We start from the raw sequence: 21083 nt of genomic DNA, 5'->3' as shown, positions 1-21083 counted from the left end.
GAGTTCATGCCACTGCACTCCAGCCTGGGCTAGAGAAGAAGACTCCATCTCAAAAAAAAAAAAAAAAAAAAAAAAAAAAAAAAAAAAAAAAAAAAAAGATTTTGGACTAGGAAGCAAAAGCTCTGGATGACAGGTTAACCTAATTATGAGATCTTGGATAAGTCATTTAACTTCTTTGTGCACTGGTTTCTCCATTTGTAATAAAAGAATAATACTTTTAAAACAAAAACATATCTTACCTATCTCATGGGGTTCTTGTGAAGCAAATTAAATTACTTAATGTATGTGAAAAATTGCAAAAGTCACAACATGATAATAAAGTATAGGATAGTATTGCTAATGGCAAAACATGCCCAAGACACAGCCACAGGCCGAGGTTCTGCTGTCTTATCTACCTACCTGTCCAATTGCCCAACTCTGGGGCTTCCACTCCAAGTCAGCTCTTCCGTCTCTTCCTCTGGGGGAGCAGCAGGGGGAGCAGGTGGGGTGGGGATGGGAGTACTGCTGGGGAAGGCACTGGGCAGGCTCATTGGCATTTGGAGGGACTCCATGCTCCTGTGCAGGCCTGAGAGTTTGGGGTACATGCGGGTCTCTTTTGGCACACTGAAACCACTCATTAGCTCCAGGCCCTGGGAGAAGCTGGCTGAGTTAATATTGAGGATGGGTGCCGGACTGGGGGTGAAGCAAGAAGGGAGAGGGCCCCCGGATGCTGAGCTTGTAGCATGCAGATCTGGGACCTTTGAAGCATGGGTGGTGTCACTGGATGATGGTAGATCCAGACTGTTGGAGTTGACCTTGTCTAGATTGGCTAGTGAGGGTGGTTTGACAAAGCTCTTCGCTGTGGCCCTGAGAGAAGATCAAATGGAATATTTAGAATAACAGAATTACAGAGCGAGGCAGATAGGAGCTTAAAGAAATCTTATCCAGTCTTGTTTTCTGCCTATTTGCTAAGCACAGAGGCTTATCCTAATGCTGTTGTGAAATACAATGAAGGAAATCTGATACCCAACTTAGGGCACCTTCAGCTTAGATAACAGGGACAGCATATGCACATGGGGGATACAAGTGAATTTATGCAAATAGGTATATATGTACAAATAAACAGTAAAATCACCCACACAAGTGCTGAAGACAGGTTGAGGATTGATCAAAGAATAGTACAAATGAGGTAAGTTTTGAATAGAGTTTTGAAAGAGGGATTCAGTCTTTCAGAACTTTCAGAAACGAGATTCTTTTAGAACCTTGGCATACGAGGGAGATGCAAAGGCCTAGAGACAATAGTGGATAGGCCATGTCTCACCTAGTCTAAGGAGGGCAGAGTTATGCAAAAAAATGACAAAGCAAACAGACGAGGAGGAGGCTGCCCACACTGGGTACCTGAGAGGGGTTGGTGGCAGCTCTGCCAGCTTGGTGGCTGTGGGGTGGCTTGGTTGGTTCTTGGGAGTACTTTCTGGGGAGCCAATACTCTTCAAGGAGATGCTGTCTGAGTCCAAGGCCACGGCCTTGGCTTTGGCCTTCTCCTTTTCCCGATCTGTCTGATTGACAGGGGCTGGAGTGGTCCGCCCACTGGCTACTTTAGTAGGCTCCTTCAGTCTGGAAGGCGTAAGGCCTCCCTGCTTCGTGCTGAGGAGACTGGGGTCAATGCTGCTGCTCACAGGGCGAGGTCCCCCCCGCCCACCGGTGACACTCATAGAACTGGACTTGGCTGGCCGGGGCAGGCTGCGGTACTGGATGTTGGAACGGGCTCCGGGAGCCAGGAATCCTGGCTCTGCGCTGTTGGACACATCTAAGCTAGTCTTGCGCCCATTTACTGGCTTGACAGGGATGCCTGAGGACTTCTGGATCTTGCTGAGAGTGGCTGAACCACCAGTTTGCATGACAGTGGCTGTGCCTGTGGCAGGAGGAGGCTTCTTGTAGCCAAAGGATCCTGAAGTGGAGGGGCGAGCAATGCCCGAGGGGGGCTTCTTAGCATCACTCAGGCGGTCCCGACCAGCATCAGAGGAGGAGCGTTGGAGACCAGTATTCTTTACTGCAAGCTTACCCTTGTCTGTAGCTTTGCCCTCGGGTTTGCCTGCAAGAGGACAGGAAATGAGATAAGAGCTGAAACTGACCAATATCCTTAAAACCCATCCTTTTCTTACCCTCCGTGGGAGAAGTGAACATTGTCCATGTATTACAGAATTTTAGAGGCCTAAATATGGATAAACAGGTACAAGATAAGCTGATAAAGTTTCTTGTCTGAAAGACTCTGGCTGGGAGGGGTGGGGAAGGTACGAATTTTTTTTTTACTTGCTTCCAGAGTAAGATGGTCCATTTTGATTAAAATGGCAGAGGCAAACATCCACCTAACAACTGGTTGTGGAAGAGAAAAGAAGGAGGGGAAGCAAATGGAATCGAATTTGACAATATCCCCTGGTAATTAGGGACTAGAGGAAAACGCCAATTAAGTCTAAAAGTTACCCAAGGGGCCAACTTTGGGGGAACTATAATCTCTTGCTGTAGCCATTTTATTTCTTGTTTTCTTAGGAACTTCCTGGGATGTCAAATAATATCTTATGAAGATAAGTACATAGACTGACTAACTTGGAAGCGTTTGGAAGGAGGTCAAACTAGTCTCTAAACGAAATACACTCCCTCCTGTTCCTCATATTATCTGTGATTTTGGCCCAGCCACTTAACCTCTTTGAGTTTCTATTTCCTTCACATTTGTAAAATGGAAATAATAATACCCATCTTTCCTAATTCACAGGACTGTCCTTAGACCAGACAAGATAGTGTATGTTAAAGCACTATGCAAATGTTTGCTATCATCCTATGGGTTAATAGCCACTAAGAAGAGGAGCAACCAAAGAACTAGGTCTTTGCCCTCGTGCCTTCCTTTATTCCAGGCTCACCTGCAACTTTGAGGGCACTCTGGGCTGTGTGAGTGATGGGGGAAGTTACAGCCACAGGTGGGGTCTTGCCCTTCTTCAGGGAACCAGGGTGTCCTAGGCTGATGGGCTTTTTCAGTTCTCCACCCTTGGATGAATCATCACAGCTCTCAGGCCGCTCCCTCCGCCACTTAGATGTCCCAGGTTCCATCTTCAGGCTACCACTGTCGTACTCCAGTTTTTTGGGGGCCTTTTCCTCTGATTCACTAAACCAGCTGAGCCCACTTTCTGCCAGTGAGCGCTTCTCTGAGTCTGTGCGTAGCTAAAGAAAAGACAAAAAGGCAGAGTGAGATACTTATATGCAGATGGGGAACTGGATACCTGACGGGATTGATTTAGTTAGCACCTGGCGCTGTGCATCCCAGAGTACTAAGTCAACCTAGGGTTTCTACCTAGATACCTAGGATTCCCGACAGCAGATGGCATATATCTCTAGGTTTCTTTTTCTTCTCCAGTTGGAATAGCTCTTACAGGTATTACTCTAGATTGGTGTAGGCACTAAGTATAGACAATATGATAATATCTAATGTCTTGGGTGAGTAGCCTTAACTTTTTTTTTTTTTTTTTTGCAGGGGCAGCTCTAAAATGACCTGGTCAAAGGCCTATGAGAACCCATGGAGTGGGTGTGTACGTGCAACCCCATACACAGACAATGCTGTTTGCCCTGTGGTTCATCTTGAGACAGCGGCTTGGGTGTTTGCAAACTCACGTACCACTATTGTTGAGTTCCTGCGAGAAGCAGTAGGAGTAGTTGGGAGGGAGTTGAGTGAGGAGCTGGCATTGAATTCTTCTGAACTGAGATTGTCTGAGGCATCGCTGAGTCCACTGCTGATGGAGCTGCTTTCATCCCAGCTACAGGACAGGAGAGATGAAGGTCAGCGGTGAAGACAGAAGCCAAGGAAAAAAATAAATGTTTCATACTGATGCAAGAATGGCTCTGCACCAGTATACAGGCTAGCCAAAAGGAGAAGACCTGGGGGTTTGTCTTGGGTCTGCCAGCAACTCAAAGTGTGACTTAAACCTGCTTGTAATTTGGTGATGTTCTTTTACAAAAGGAAGACACTCTGTCTTTCTCTGGCAAGAGAAAATGTTCTATCTCCTTAACAGAAAGGTATATTATAAAGACAAGGTAATTTTTGGATCTATCTAATTATACAAACCAATTTCCTCTCTCTATAAACAGCCTCCATTCTTAAAATTACCATAGCTTTGTTCATTTTTAGATGTGTTCTGCATCTATTTTCCCTCTCCTTTTCTAAAAATGTCTATAACTGGTAATGAGGCCTAGAAAGAGATTTCTCTTTTCTAGAACCTCTTAGACTTTTATCATTTCTCACTGCACCTCCATTTATGCAGTTCATCCTATCCTGGGATCAGGTCCTGCTTCTAAACAGAACATGCTGTTCTTCTGGTAAGTGAACCAAATTGAAGGTGCTGTGGCCATGCAGAGGGGCCAAATTTGTGCAGAATGGATTCGTTTCTCTGCGAATTGCTTGGAATATCAGATTTATGGTATTAGGGAAATATTGCTGTTAAACATCTGTACCTGTAAACATCTGTATCCAACACTACTTCATGCACTGAGTGAACTTACTGCACCCTCCACATGTTCGTAGCTTGAGCTCTACAACATTCCTTTGGCTGTTTTTTGTTTGTTTTGAGACGGAGTCTTGCTCTGTTGCCCAGGCTGGAGTGCAGGGGCACAATTACAGCTCACTGCAACCTCTGCCTCCCGGGTTCAAGCAATTCTCCTGCCTCAGCCTCCCGAGTAGCTAGGATTACAGGTGCCCACCACCACACCCAGCTAATTTTTTTCTAAGTAGAGACAGGGTTTCACCATGTTGACCAGCCTGGTCTCGAACGCCTGACCTCAAGTGATCTGCCCACCTCGGCCTCCCAAAGTGCTGGGATTCTAGGCGTGAGCCACCGTGCCTGGCCTGGGTGTCCATTTTTGGGCTTAACAAGTTTCAGTCAGAAAGTTTATCCTTAACATCAAAACTAAATAGCTTCCTCTAATATTTATATTAATTTTCTCTTATTCTATCTTTTCGATCACATGCATTGTTTTCTAAGCTCAAATTCTGTTTCCTATAACATGTCTTCAAAGGCCCTGTTTTCCAAGTCTTTCTCAATTCCTTTTAGACCCTAAATGTTCTTCAGATTTCACTCAAGTTTTAGAGCCTAACACTGAACACAGAAGTTCAGTAAGACTGCTATATATGAGAATCTGTTTGTGCCAGTAGGAATTAACTTCTAAATCCTTGTTATCTGTGTTCGGAGTAGGTTTGTTTATCAGTTTTGCATGTGTGCAAGGACTAAAAGGCTGAAGACCTTTTTGGGTGAATTAGCTGGTATCTGAAAATATTTTTCTTTTTGATTTATTTTGAGTTTCATATCATGGAACAAAAATTAGACGTACAAGTCATCTAAGTGGTTGGCCCAGATCTCAGCTGGCTCCCTCTCATTCATGTGCTGGGAATAGGAAAGTGGGTGGTTTGGACATTTTGGCTGTGTTGCTCTGTAGTGATTTATCCAAATACATTGAGAAAGAGCAAAGAAAGCATGGGGACTAGAACACACTACAGAGTTCTTTAAATTTTATGACTTTGAAACATAGCCGTTATTGAATGACAATCCACTTCTTCCCCCTTTCCCCTCCTGATATACAGTAAATCTCACAGTTGTCCTGGGCTAAGATGTCATACCCCCTCATTTTGTAGAGAAAGAATACTGAGGAAAGATCAATGCGGTTTTATGATCCTATCAGCTCTTCTGGATCAAGGTAAGATCTCTGGTAAGCAAGCAAACAAATTATTCTCAGCATGTTCTCTAAGTTAAAGATAGAGGAAGCCTGTAACACAGAATCTTTCATCTGAGATTAATTATTGGTAATCAAGGTTGTGAGGCAAAGAAAGTTCTTATGGAAGGACTCTGGCAAAAAGAGGACTGCTGCAGCTCAGGAATCCAAAAGAAACCTTCCTTTGCCCTACATTTATGGAAAATTTAATACTGAAATGGGGGAGGAAGCTTATCTTTTAGGAGAGTGTTTGGGTTTTTCTTGCTTAAAAGACATTTCCTCCCAAGCTCTTTTCCTGTAGTGAGGAAGTATAAGCCTAGAATTACCAAGGAAAGTTGGCTAGAGGATATAAATACTTCCCAGCATAGTTAGCATTTCCTTCCTTCCTTGCTTGCTTGCATAGTTAGCATTCCTTCCCTCCCTCCCTCCCTCCCTCCCTCCCTCCCTCCCTCCCTCCCTTCCTTCCTTCCTTTTTTGAGACAGATTCTTACTGTGTCACCCAGGCTGGAGGGCAGTGGCATGATCTCAGCTCACTGCAGCCTTTGCTTCCCAGATTCAAGTGATTCTTGTGCCTCAGCCTCCCGAGTAGCTGGGATTACAGGTATGCAACACCACGCCCAGCTAATTTTTGTATTTTTAGTAGAGAAGGCGTTTCACCATGTTGGCCAGGCAGGTCTCCAACTCCTGGCCTCAAGTGATCCACCAGCCTAGTCCTCCCAAAGTGCTGGGATTACAGGTGTGAGCTGCCACACCCTCTTTCTTAAAAAACAAAAAGCAAACCCACTGCTAAATTTGAATGGTTTGAAAAAAAACCATTAGAGTGTCAGAGCAAGATCTTTTGTTTGGAAAAAAAAAATAAAAAAGACTGGGTGCAAAATTCCTCCTTGTAGCCAGATGTTCAAGACCAGCATGGGCAACAAAATAAGACTTCTGTTGCTACAAACAAAAGAAAAGAAAACAAAAGAAGTAATACCTGCTATAGCAAGGATTCGAATATTATAAAAATATAAAGGAAAAGTGCTCCTTTTTTGCCCTCCCATTTTTACTCCTAAGGTAACTATTATTAACAGTTTTTTGTGCATCCTTCAAAAATATCCCTATGCTATATCTTCTAGCCATTTGCTCTCTGGATATGCTGAATAGTTGACACTATGGGACCAGACTTCATTATCCTGGAGATTCTCTATCCCTGACTTAAACTGGAACCTCAGTCTTCCTCTTGTTGGTTTACTTCTCGGTTAGGTGACGTACTTCTTCTGCTAGGTTTCTGAAAAGGGGTGCTTTGGAAGCAAACTTTGTAAGACCTTACGTATTATAAAATGTCTTTTTAAAATTATTTTTATTTATTTTTTTTTTTTTAAAGATGGGGTTTCACCATGATGGCCAGGCTGGTCTTGAACTCCTGACCTCAGGTGATCCACCCACCTCAGCCTCCCAAAGTGCTAGGATTACAGGCATAAGCCACTGCACCCGGCCCATAAAATGTCTTTATTCTATCTTCACATGTGATATTTTGGGTAGCCACAGAATTCTAAGCTGAAAAATATCTTCTTTCAGAATCTAAGGGCATTGTTCCATTTCTGTTTCTATTGTTGCCCTTCTGATTCTTTGTCCTTGCATGTGACCTGTTTCTTTGTTTCCCCTCTGGAACTTTCAGCATCTTCTTATGCACTGAAACATCACTAATGATGTGGGAGACCTTCTTTACTCATTGTGTCGGGTACCTCACCAGATGCTTTGAATATAGAAACTCATTACCTTCAGTTTTGAGAAATTTTATCAAAATTTTGTTGATGATTTTCTCTTCATTTTCTGGTTTTCTCTTCAAGGAAGTTTGTAATTCAGATAATAGATTTTTTTTTTTGGCTGATTTTCTACTTCTCTGTCTTATTTTCTGCATCATTAAAAACAAAACAAAACAAAACTCTACTTTTTTTTTGTATTGTCTCCTTATGTTGCCCGGGCTGGTAAGTGATCCTCCCGCCTTGGGCCCCCAAAGTGCTCAGATTACTGGCTTGAGCCACTATGTCTGGCTGCTAAACTCCACTTTTTGAGCAGTGGCCTCAATTTTATCTTCCAACCTTTCTATTAAGTTTTTCATTTCTTCTATCACACATATATATAGATAGATATACACACATATAAATATATAGACATAAATACGTATACACGTAAATGTATGTATGGGTAGTGTGTATATGTATATGTGTATTTATATTTTAAAGACAGGGTCTTGCATTCTTGCCTAGGCTAGAGTGTGGTGATGCAACCATAGCTCACTGCAGCCTCAAACTCTTGGGCTCAAGTGATCTTTCTGCTTCAGTTTCCTGAGTAGCTGGGATTATAGGCATGTGCTACCATGCCCAGCTAACTTTAAAATTTTTGTAGAGACAGGGTCTCACTATGTTGTTTAGGCTAGTCTCAAACTCCTGGCTTCCAGTGATCTTCCCTCCCAGGTGTCAACCATATTCTAAATTTCCAAGGCTTCGTTAAAAAAAATTTTGAAACAGCATATTGTTCTTTCTTTCAAGGATGCAATCTCTTTTTCAACTCTCAGAGACATTCATTCATTCATTTAGAGGGGCAGGTTTCCAATGTCCTTGCATAGTTTCTTGTTCCAAGTTGCTTTGTTCTGTTCGTACTGGTGAGACTTCATGTTATAGACTTTCTGAGATGTGTGATGATGCTTGACTGTTTGCTAACATGGAAGACTGGGACACTCATTATAAGTCATTGGGAACATTAGTGCATGTAGTAGGACTTGTCAACTATGGCTTCGGTACAGGGAGATGAGATTGGACTGATTCATTTAAGTTTTTTCTTAGAGCTGCTCAGATTTTCTAGAGATGAATTTTCCAAACTGCAGTCTGAAATATGTAAGACCAGCATTCTGAGAGCTGAGTTAGAGAAGAGCCTAGAGCTTTCAACATTCAATATGCAAAGTTTCATTTATTTCTCTCTCCCCTGCTTTAGTTCAAAATCTACGCACTCACTTGTGTCAGGAGTCCACCAGACCAGAGACTACCTGTTTTACTCTCTCCAGAAAATAAGTCACCAGTCTTCTGTTAATAGAGGAGAAGAGCTTCCCCTCTGGGAGCAGATAGAGGGGAGAATCTGAGAGTCTAAGTGTTTTTTTTATTTAAATTTTCAACCAGTTCTCTTGTTTGTAGACTTACAAACAAGGGAAAGGGTTCCCCCTTTCTGAGAGCAGATGGAGGAAAGAATCTGAGAGTCCAAATATTTGTTATATAAATTTTCAACCAGTTCTCTTGTTTGTAAACTTACCCCTTCCCCCATTAAAGCTGGCTGATGCCACCAATTATGAAGCTTTTTGAGGATTCTGGGGTGCAAACCAAGTTCTTGCCCCACTTCCTCCACTGCTGGCCCATGATTCAACTTTAAGTCTGATCCATCAGTTCATACTTGTCAGTAGGATTTCCACCTTCCCATGATCTCATCACTATTATCTCTTTCTTCTTCTATTCTTTGTTTTTGTGGTTTTATGACTTATGAAAAGAAAAACCTTTATTGTTATTTTACTTTTGTGGTAGTTGTGAAATATATTAAATTAATTTTATTAGCAACAAAATACCCCTAAGTGACTCATTCGAGTAAGATATCCTGGTGGGTAGCCTTTGAGTAGAATGAGGTGAGAAGAAATTAGCTTTGGAGTTCTAAAGTCAAATAACATACAGGCAGAAGAAGCCATCTAGATGATTTTTTATTTATTTATTTTTTTTGAGACAGGGTATTCCTAGGTTGCCCAAGCTGGCTACGAACTCCTGGGCTCAAGTGATCCTCTTGCCTCAGCCTCCCAAAGTCCTGGTATTATGGGCATGAGCCACTGCATCTAGCCTAGATTTTCTTTTTTTTTTTTTTTTTGAAGACTCAAGAGTTGCGGGAGAAAAAAAAAAGGCTGGATGGACACTGTCCGTCCTGAAACATATGACTGGTTAAGGTGTAAGAATAGAATGTCTTTAGAAGAGTTTGCAAATTTTATCAGTTCATGAGTCAGAGTACTGCAAAGCAACTGCCTGGTCACTCAAGACAGCAGGGAGAAAGGAAGGCAGCTTAAATATGTAACCAAAAAGAATAAAGAGGACAGGGCTCACAGTTATGGAGGGCTACTGCATCTGTTGTTTGGCAGAAAGAATTTCTTTGCTCATTCTAAGCTGGATTTTGCTGTCTCCCTCATATTTATCTTTATATGTTTTTCACATAGATCTCAAGTACAGAAAAGAGAGTTGGGCAACAACAAGCTAGGCCTAAATTCACGAGGACACGAAAGCAACAAGGATTGCAGAGAACCTCAATATCCTTTATAATCTAATCTACAAATCCAAACAGCCACTCACAGGCAACTGATGTATGAGAGAAATGGTGTCAAAGTTTTGATTTGGGGCAAATTCTCGTAAGAACTTATAAGTTCAATGGCACTTTATCATTTTCATCAACCCCCAGAATAGAAGAGGAAATGAGTCTGAATGAGCATATCAGAGACTGAGTCAGATATAAACAGGACAATGAAAATGAAGAACCTTGTCAACAGAGATTTCAAGGGAGCTGTAACAGATTATGAAGGTAAATTAAAGAACTTTCTCCATGGGATACCTATTTTCCCATTTACTGTTCTCCTCATATCCCCTATTCTACCCTCCAAAATTTACACTTCTCATTCCCAATTTCCACTAAAAGCATCACCTTTTCTCCCTCATTGCTCTATCAAAAACTTAGGTATGCCTTCAACTCCTTTCTCTTCCCCCTCCTCATCAAGACTGTAATACATCATTGATTGTATTACCACTCTCCTCTCAAATCTATCTCTTCCTTAAATTTCCCCTGCCTTTGCTCTGCTTCAGAGCCTAACGTCCTCTCACTTGAGCCACTGTGAAAAGACTTCTTATCAGCTCCACTCTGTATAGATTCTCCCTCCCTCTAACACGCACTGAATATAATCAGAAGCCTAATCACCCAAAAGTGTGGCACTTAGCAAAACTTTCATTAGCTCCCTCTTGCTGATACGATAAAATAAAAATTCTACAGCCTGGCTGGGCATGGTGGCTTACACCTGTAATCCTAGCACTTCGGGAGGCTGAGGAGGGAGGATCACTTAAGGTCAGGAGTTTGAGACCAGCCTGCGCAACATAGTGAGACCCAGTCTCTCTATAGTTTTAAAACATATTCTATACCCCATTTATCAAGATTATTCATAAGCCATCATTAATGCAGTATAGTGATTAAGAGCACAGATGTTGGAGCCAGACTACCTGAGTTTAATTCCTGTAAACTCTGCCTAGGGCTAAATTGAACTCCAATTAAGCAAACATTCATCAAGTATTTATAAGGCATCCTAGTATTTGTAAGGCATGGTGTCACTTGCTATGGGTGATCAAAATAAGTGGCTATCCAGAATGAGCCTACAACCCAAGGATAGAGAAATATGTGTAAATGAAATAAATGCATGACAGAGGTAGAGACAACATACATAAAGCAATACAGAGGAAGGAATGTTTTCATCTCCAATAAAATCCAGAAATATGACTTTACCATGTTAGGATAATGACAAATATAATGCTTTATCCACTTTTCTCCACTCCCATCCCACTCCTACTTCCTGTTTTCCCTGGGATTCCTATTAGGTGACCAGCTCTCTCCCCTAATTTCCTTTTAGAAATAATGAGGAGGCAGTCCTGACATCACCAGGCAGTGATCTGTGTGCTGCTGAAGACTCTGGAGTCCTGGCATTGTCCCAGGGATCTGACACCAGTGGACATAAACCCTATCTATTAACATTTCACATAGGCATTTTCCATTTCCAGATCAAATACTAAGTCTTCCATGAGGTTTTCCATGATCCTCCTTGCCAGAAAAATCTCATTCTCTTTTATGTTTCCACAGACATACCTATACTTCTATTAGAGTGGTCTGCCTTGAAATAGTTATGTCCGCACATCTTTTCACTACATTGTATTTCTCTGAAGGTTAGGATTAAATCTCATGCTTCTTCGTACCCCTCATATAATATCTTGTATCCAGTGGGCCCTCAGTCATTGCTTATATGAAAACAAGAATGTATAACTTCAGGAAAAAGTTATTTCAGAGCTGCTATTTATATATTCTCCAACAATAACTAGTAATTTGTTTATAAATCTAATCCTTGCTTTGGGGTTGGGGGAATTTATTAACATCCTCTTTTTAGAATTTTCAGTTCTCTGCTGAAATTCCTTATCTATACAAGAATGTAATTCACGTTTTCTTTGGTATCCTTAAAGATATTTATAAAAAGGATTTTACAATCCTTGTCTGTTACTTTCAACATATGGCTCATCTGTAGATCTGCTTCTATTGACTATTTTTCCCCCAGTCATATTTTTCTGCTTCTTCCTGAGCCTTGTAACTTTTTATTTTATGCCAGATGTTGTGTATAGAAGTGTGGCAATAGGTATATCCAGAAAAGGACATGTCCCTTCTGTTGTTAGGCTGCTAGGATTGAGAGCTGAGTCAGTCTAGCCTGTCATAGAGCCAGGTCTGGGCTCTGTTACAAGTCAGTTTACCAAATGTTTTGAGGGCAGGATCAGGGCTGTCCTTTCAGTAGGGCTTATGATCTGAGCATAGTGAGTCTCCAGAGATCTCTCTATGCCGTCCAGCCCAGCTGCCAGCTTTGGGCTGCTGTCGAGTTCTCTGCACTCTTGGTGAGCCACTTCTGTGCATTCAGTGAAGGATCTTTGTGCTTTGGAGGCCTTTCTCTACCTCCTGCCCTGCCTCTCAGGTTCTGCTGTACTGTACTGCTGCTGTATAGTCAGTGAAGGTCCTGTGTATGTATGTACATTGGGTGGGGTGGGGATCTTTCTCAGATTTCTGTCCTGCCCTTAGCCATCAGCTTCCTGCCACTGTGTACTCAGTGAAGGCCTCATGAGAACAATTTAGAGGTAGGTGGGTACATATTTGCTCTGTAATTAGGGCTCCTTATGGCCAGCCTGCGTATGGCCTTCAGAAGTCTGTATGAAGTTCAGCTGTTTTCTCCTTATCCTCATCAATGGTAGGTTTGCCCCTTAGCTGTACCCCTAGGAGGAAAACAGCCATGTATTCCAGCTCTCCTAGGAACGGCTCATCTCTCTCTGGAATTTAGTTCAACTAGAATGCTTTGTATCCTTAGATATTGATTTTTTTACTTTTAAGTTATGTTTGTTGCTTATCCAGCCTAGCCTTGTTGTTAGGATGACAGTGATAGTATAGGACACTACACCATTCCCTTGAATAATTTAGGCTAACTTAGCCTCTTGAGTGCTCTTAGAATAAATAAAGCCCTTCATCTAGTGCTGTTAAGAATGGCAACTGATTCCTCCTCTTGTTTTCTTTTCCACTTCCTAGCATTGATACCACAGTCTAAGGAGCACTCTGGTGTACCCATCTCCTCTGTAGGATGAAAAGAGGGACTGTGAGGAGGCCAGCTCAACTGAACACTGCTCTGTTTGTGTCTGTGCAGACACGTGGCAATGCATGGGGCAAGGAACACTCCTCCCCTCTGGGAAAAGCACCAACACTAACGTAGTTCTTGGCTAGGATTGGCTACCCCTCCCAGACTTCTCCCACACCGTCTGCTCCCCACATTTTAGGCCCAGCTATTATTCCATGGAACTTCAATAGCCAAGAGAGCCTGCAGGCAGCCAGAGGGCCAAGGGTGTGGGCTAACTAACTGGAAGAGTGGACCAGCTTGTGACTACATAGGAAAAAATCCTTATTGCTTCTCTAGCACAGCATGGCTCTTTTTAAAAGTCAGACTTGAACACTGAATCTGTTCTGTCCAGAATTTATATGCCTTGCAAATCAGTAACTAAGTTTCTGTATTTGCTACTTAATGCATGAGAACTGTGTGCATGGAACCTTAATTTCTTTTCTGAGAGTGGAGAAATATCCGCAGCACAATAGGCTGGTTTTAAGAGCCGAGGGTTTTTTTTTTTTTTTTTTTTTTTTTTTTTTTTCTTTTTTTTTTTTTTTTTTTTCTCCCAGCAGTGTTTATGGACTTGGAAGCCTAGGGGATACCTAGGACTTCCTGCTTTCTCATGTAGGAAAGAGAAGAACTAAGTTTATCATCTTAACTGGAAACAGGATCCAAGACAACAGGAAGCTGTTTGGCCACAAAATGTACCTTACTTCATGGAAATGAGTCCCCAAATCAATCATGAAGAGAAACCAGAGTCAGAGCTGGAAGGCTTTTCAGTCCTCATCACTGTATCAACTAGGTATGCACCGTATTCTAACAAAGATACAAACATCAGACAGGTCAGAGGGGTAAAAGAGCATCAATAACCACAACTCTTGATACTCTTTCACTTGCTGGAGTTGATGGACGGTGGCCTCGGTTAGGCAATGAAACAGGTAACAGTGACAAAGCGTGAATTAGACCCAGGGACTGAGAGTAATCTGATAGCCAAGGTAAGTAGGAGGACAGCAAATGTGATGAGCCCGGTTCTAGGTTTGCCAAGGGCCAGAGTGTCTATGGATCAAAATGAAAAGAACATTTTTCATAATGCAAGCATTTTAGATAAGGCTGTCATTAGATGGTTCTGCAGCCAGGGATATCTCATGACATTTGCCCCTGCTACTCAAATTACCCTTGATATTTTAAGGAGACAGGGCAAACATCACATAAAGCTGGATCTGGAATCAGTCCAAGTTAGAATTAAATACATAGAGACTCAAAACTAATCTGTCCTCTTGAAGAGGCTAACCTTATTGGCTAGAAATGGACTGAGCTGACCTCAAAGAATACACTACAGACCAGAATACACTACAGACCAGAATACATTCCTAATATTTGCTCTAGTCTTGAAGTTTTCCATAGCTTTTTTGGACCAACACCAGGTTAAAGCTAAGACATAGCTTTCCTTCTTGCTCATTACTTTAAGAATATTCTTGCTATCTGTGATAAAATGTAACATGTTAAACCATATGAAATTGCCAATCTTATAGGTAAAAAAAATGATCAAACCTGGGCGCTTTCATATGATTCAACATCAAATACATTTATTTTTGTGTTTGGTCTATGCTTTAGCACTTGTTTGCTACAAAACCGTGGCCATGGACTCTAAACTCTTTTTTTTTTTTTGAGACAGGATCTCACTTTGTCACCCAGGCTGGACTGCAGTGGTGCAATTTAGCTTACTGCAGCCTTGACCTCCCACTCCCAGTTGAAGTGATCCTCCCGCTTCAGCCCTCTAAGTAGCTGTCACTACAGGTACCACCATGGCACCTGGCTAATTTTTGTTTTTTGTAGAGACAGAGTTTCACCATGTTGTCCAGGCTGGTTCCAGATTCCTTAAGTCAAGTGATCTGCCCACCTCGGTCCCCCACAATGCTAAGATTACAAGCCTGAGCCACCATGCCTGGACTTAAACTCTTAATAGGGAGAGACCAAGTCACCAAATCCAGGTCAAATGAAAGAAGTGACAACTTGTCCCAGTCCAAGACTAGTTTGGTACATCTGAACAAGGGAATATGTTTTGGGCTTTCCTCAACCCAAAGTTCCAAAGATATCCCATTCTTCATTGGTCTTTTATGCTTTCTTCAGACCCATTCCTAAAGGTGAGCCACTCAGTTCATAGTCCATGCTTCTCTAGAGGTCACTCAGGTAGTCATGGAGATGTGATCCCTAGTGAGAAAATTAGCAAGTGATGTTCCATCTCTGGTCCCTGCAGCAAGTAGACTCCTTTGTTAAGAAGTTGGTGACCTAGATCTGTGTTAATACGGTAGCCACTAGCCATACGTAGCTACTGAGTATTTGAAATGTGGCTAGTCTCAATTGAGATGTGGAGTAAGGTTTCAAAGACTTAGTAGAAAAGGAGAATGTAAAATATCTTAATTATCTTAATAATTTCTATATTAATTACATATTAAAATAATATTTTAAATACATTAGGTTAAATAAAAAACATATTACTATTAATTTTTCCTGTTTTACTTTTCTAAATGTTTCTACTATAACATTTAAAAATACATGTGTGGCTTGCATTAAATTTCTATTGGAAAGCGCTGTCCTAAACAGGAAACTTTTGGTCAATGAAATGTCAGCTTTAAAGAGCTGGAGTTCTTTAGCTGCTACAGTAGTTACATTTGATCCATGACCTGAAAAAACTATGGTTTGCGGTTAAACTTCAGTTGATCCCTTTGATGGCAACAAATGTGGTAAAATTTTTAGGTGCAAACATTGACTTATGAGCCATCGTCTTCGGAGGCCATTCAAGAGGTTAAAGAGGACAACTGATTTTTAAAAAAAGATAATAGAAGAGTAAGCGTGAAACTGGGCAATTTTGTGATGCTGTTCTGAAAATGAATCAAGACCATCTAGAGAAACCAACATTCTGTTCAAGTACTGCCAAAGTTCTTAAAGTCAGTAACCTCTCCTGTTCCCCATCCCCATGTGGCCCTAGAGAACTCCAAGAGCAAGGGGGAGTACCATGTCTGCTTCATTACATGTCTGTGGTTTGGCATAGATCACGGCAAACTAGCTTGACCTGGCCAACAAAGCCAGGCAATGGGAGGACAGGATGAATTGCACAGAGTGAGAGATTTAGAGGAAGAGAGGGTGGGTCAGAGAAGAAGCCAATGTAAATTTTTTTTTAAGTTAAGGGTTTGCCAAGTCTTAATCAAGGGTAAAAATCACCGAGAAGAAGGGACTCTAAAGAACAAGGTAACCAGAGTCTTATAAGAAATTGGAGGACATGTACAATTAGGAAAATTTATTTGGCCCCTCGACATATTGGCAGGAAGCTCATACAATTCCAGTCCTATAAGAAAACAAATGGTTTGAATAACTTTTAAAAGACATTTCCTAAACTCTAGTTTCAATCACAGAACTATCTGATTAATTTGTTCAACTCTCAAATGCTGAGGCTAATTTAATGAATGGACCATAGCTAGGAAAGCCCGAATTCAGATTTAAATCCTACAGACTGGTTACATGGCATTATTAAAAAATCAGAAAAAAACAGTTATTACAATTTTGGACCCTACCATTTTGGGGTATCTATTGCAACACCTAGGTGATGACTTCTTACTCAGATCCAACTGGGAAGATTATGAAGATGAATACCACAAATTTTGTAAATATTTCCTGGGCTGGGTATGGTGGCTCACACCTCTAATCCGAGCACTTTGGGAGGCTAAGGTGGGTGGATCGCCTGAGCTCAGGAGTTCAAGACCACCACGGACAACATGGTGAAATCCTGTCTCTACTAAAATACAAAAAATTATCCGGCATGGTGGTGTGTGCCGTGTAGTCCCAGCTTAAAGCAGGGTGTCAGGAGGCTGAGGCACAAGAATCGCTTGAGCCCAGAAAGTGGAGGTTGCATTGAGCTGAGATGGCACCACTGCACTCCAGCCTGGGCAAAAGAGCAAGTGTCCATCTCAAAAAAGAAAAGAGAAAAGGAAAAGAAAAGATTTCCTGAAGATCAAACCCATCCAAGAAAATTACACTCCAATGCCCTACTGTACCTTCATCATTCTGTTCGATGCTGAAATAATAGTATTTCCACTGTTGCCTTTTTCTTTTAAGTAATTCAGTTATAGTTACTGACAGAGTTCTCTATGGCATTTAGAAAGGAGTTAAAGCAAATAAATACAGGGCCATGACACCCCCAAAAATATAAAAGGCCACCCTAATGTGCCCATAGAGAGAGGACTTCTGTTATTTCTGAGGATTGGTGATACAACAGAAAAGTAAGAAAACTTGTCTGCTTGGTTCCAAATTTAGTCCACCTCAAGACTTCCTTGCTGAAGTTCTAGCCACCTTCAGCATACCCACTTTAGTTCACTCTCCTTTCAGATGAGGTCGAAGTGTTTTAATGGTGGCAATAGGGCCATGAGTCTAGTCCTAGGCAAAATCCCACTCAGTCCAAATAAAGCCATATATTTCTGTGCTTGATCTTCACAGATGCCATCTTGCCAGTGGCAAAAGAAAGCAATTGGTCTGCAGAAGCTAATACCCTTGCAGTTATACATAAAACTCTATGCATGTGTGCAGTCTTCTGGTATCTGATCATACTTTCAGATTCTCAAATGTGTCTATGACTCAGAACATTTTCTTTAAATTACTATCTTGCCTCCTGACACCCTGCTTTAAGATCACCATCTTATTTCTGGCATTTAATTTTTGCCCTAAGGTTAAGAAAGTTTCTTAAACTTAGACCGTTGTTATGGTACAGATTGTGTCCCCCCAAATGTCTGTGTTACAGCTCTCACTCCCAATGACTGTATTTGGAGATGGGTCCTTTAGGGAGGTAATTAAAGTTAAATGATCTTATAAGAGTGGGGCTCTAATCTGATAGGACTGGTGTCCTTATAAGAAGGAGACACCAGAGAGCTCTCTTTTTGTGTGTGCACAGAGTTAAAGCTATGTGAGGACACAGTGAGCAGGTGGCTGTCTACAGCCAGAAGACAGGCCTCATCAGAAACCAACCCAGACAGCATCTTGATTTTGCACTGCTGGGCTTCAGAACTGTCAGAAAAGAAGCTTCTATTGTTTAAGCCACCTGGCCTGTGGTATTTTGTTATGTCAGCTTGAGCAGACTACCACAACCATTAAGTTATGAAAATAAGCTTATTTTAATCTACATGTCAATATCCCCATTGAACTACATTGGATATTGACCACCTCTATGATTCAGGCTAGTTTTCAATTCAGAGATTTACTGCCATCGGATTTTTTTTATCATGATACCATAGGTTATCACAGCAAAATTAAATATCCAAATCCATCCACGAGGCACAGTAGAAGCTATGGATTGTGAAAATCAAGGAGTCAGGCAAAGTGGAAGGAATTATCATTGCTGCCTAGACTTGGCAGCAAAATAATCCCGGAGAAATTCCATCTTTCTATGATGAAATCAGGCTCTATGTGTGCTCCTGTAATGACATGATACTCAAGTATTCGGCCCTGCAAACAGCTTGGATAGCACTTTGTGGAACAAAATGGATGCAACTGGACTAGAGGTATCGATATATTTTATTAGGATCTTCATGTGGGCAAGGGTAATTGCAGGGTAGTAGGGGAGAGACAGAGAAGTGAGAATATAGAAGGAAAGACATGAGAGACTGTTTCCGAGGCGTGGGTTAAAGCTTTGCCATGTCAGCTGGCAGGGCTAGAGCGAGAGGAGCAGAAAGTTGAGCTGTTTAACGGGAGTCTCCTTAATTAGGACCAACTGTGGGTGAGGAATGCTGACTCGGCTGGCCACAATTTGTTTGAGTTTTCTCTAGTTTCAGAGATTTCCCTTTTTGTCTGCCCCAAGCCTTTGCCCTCCTCTACTTCTTTCACAAGGGTGGGAATGAAAAAACAAGGCATCTTCCTCTCTTTTTCAGATGTTTCCAAGTTAGGAAATGGAAATCCTTCAAAGAGTGAAAGATAACTGGGAATCTCAAGAAAAGCAAAAGGTTCTCAGGGATACCACTGAACTAACCTTCAAAGGATTAAAGACAGTCCTCTGGAGCAAGCTCTAGAGTACTGAGGACGTACTTCTATCTCCACTAGTCGGTATCACGACACGCGAGTTAGTGTGCTTGTCTTAGCCTCAGTCTCCCCAAGTATAAACAGGTAATTCAACACTCACTAATCAAAACCTTTAGAAAGTTTGAACGTCAAGGAAAGGAATTTCGATTCTTATCTTGGTCAAAAAAAAAAAAAAAACATCTTGAGGAAAACTAAAAAGTCACAAAATTAAGGTATTAATTGGTGTGAGTGACCTTATTTTGAGTTCCCATATTTTTGTTGGAGAGGGCCTGAAAGAAGCTCTAATAGTCAGTAGGATTCTGTTCAGAACCAACATTTTTTTTTTCTCTTTGTAAAACCACATAGATGCCCCATTTTGAAGATTTTTGGAAAGGGATGAAAATGATATTTGATTTAAAATGTCATGAGATACTTCCTACTTCCTCCCTACTGTCTCACCCATGTTCTTCCTGTAATGTTTCCTTAGAAGTTCAGTGCACAATTCCAAAATTCCCGGCTAATTAAAAAGAAATGTAGACTAGTGTCTGCATTTCTGCATCTTCTCTAAACCAACAAGGAAGTAAGAGGTAATTGACAATATTCCGAAAAGTAGGAAGGGTTTGGCTGAAGCGTCCAGAGTAGGAGTTGGCCAGACAGTAAATATTTATAAGGCTTTGTAGGCCATAAAGTCTCTGTCACAACTACTTAATTTTGCCATTGTAAAATTAAGTAGCTATAATTAATTAGCTATAATTCTGTGCTATAGCGCAGAAGCAGCCATAGATAGTATGTAAACAAACTAATGCAGCTACGTTCCAACAGAACTTTATTTACGGACACTAAAATTCAAATTTCACATAATTTTCATGTGTTCCTCTTTTGTTTCTTTCAATCATTTAAAAATGTGAAATCCACTCTTACCTTGCAGGCCATACAAAAAAGAGGCAGTGGGCTGGATTTGGCCAGACAGGCCAAAGGTCACCAGCCCTGAGGCTAGACCAAAGAAAAGGCCCCCTAAAAAAGAAAAGACATAACAATTCCACAACTGACAAGTCCTGGCCGAAAAAGCAACTCTGGGCTGAGAATGACCTCTTGGATTTCTACTTTTATTACTTCTGATCTAACCTGCTCAGTTTTCAAGTCAAAACAAGATTTTTCTACTACTGATTCAGTTTTTTGGGTTTGTTTGTTTGTTTGTTTGTTTGTGTTCTTTGAGACAGGGTCTTACTCTGTCACCTAGGCTGGAATTCAGCCTACTCCCCACACCTGCAGACCCAGCTCTGGGGTATCCCTTCCTCTCTGCAGCCCCATCCCTTTGGGAAAGTTGTTGAACTCCCAGGTCCTCAGTTTCCACATTTACACAATGGGAGATGTGTCAAGAGCAAAGGACATCACAGATTTGAAGGCACCGAGGACTCGAGAGCTTGCAGCTATGTCAGGAGGTCCTCTGGGCGCCGTCTCCTTGGGTGGGTGCTACTCTTCCAGAAGCACTGGTTGGAACCAGGGCATGAACACGGCTCACTGCAGCCTCAAGCTCCAGAGCTCAAGGGATCCTCCCACCTCAGCCTCCTGAGTAGGTGGGACTACATGCGGGTGCCACTATGCCCAGCTACTTTAAAAAGTTTTTTTTTTTTTTTTTTTGTAGAGACAAGGTCTAAGTTGCCCAGGCTGGTCTTGAACTCCTGCCCTCAAGTTATCCTCCTACCTTGACTTACCAACGTGCTGGGAGTACAGGTGTGAATCACTGAGCACGGCCTGATTCAGTTTTGACTCAGAAAAAAGGAAAGGATTAGAAAAGAAAAAGAAGAAGTGTTAGTATTGCTTGTGCCTCACTGACAATCCTCCATTCCGGAAGCAGGCAATGCCTTAAAGC

At 41.6% G+C, this 21083-nt stretch overlaps 1 protein-coding gene and 1 long non-coding RNA gene across 9 annotated transcripts in view; one reads left to right on the top strand and one right to left on the bottom strand.

Moving 5' to 3' along the window:
- The window catches only part of NAV1 (neuron navigator 1), a 279723-nt gene that overhangs the window by 42975 nt on the left and 215665 nt on the right, over nt 1–21083 (bottom strand). For all 8 annotated transcript variants that reach the window (XM_017499447.2, XM_017499449.2, XM_017499450.2 and 5 more), the window contains 4 exons: nt 3644–3782; nt 2895–3192; nt 1378–2071; nt 400–846 (listed from right to left, as the gene is read on the bottom strand). In XM_017499447.2, coding sequence (XP_017354936.1) covers nt 400–846; nt 1378–2071; nt 2895–3192; nt 3644–3782 — 1578 coding nt within the window. The remainder of the gene's footprint in view (nt 1–399; nt 847–1377; nt 2072–2894; nt 3193–3643; nt 3783–21083) is intronic.
- On the top strand, nt 3718–7018 carry LOC119467057. The gene is made up of 5 exons (XR_005195586.1): nt 3718–3804; nt 3986–4059; nt 4287–4341; nt 5651–5724; nt 6843–7018. It is a non-coding gene; the product is annotated as an uncharacterized LOC119467057 (long non-coding RNA).

Source organism: Cebus imitator, unplaced genomic scaffold, assembly GCF_001604975.1.
Source record: "Cebus imitator isolate Cc_AM_T3 unplaced genomic scaffold, Cebus_imitator-1.0 Scaffold257, whole genome shotgun sequence".
NCBI classification, from domain to species: domain Eukaryota; kingdom Metazoa; phylum Chordata; class Mammalia; order Primates; family Cebidae; genus Cebus; species Cebus imitator.
This window is presented reverse-complemented; position numbering and strand designations above follow the sequence as displayed.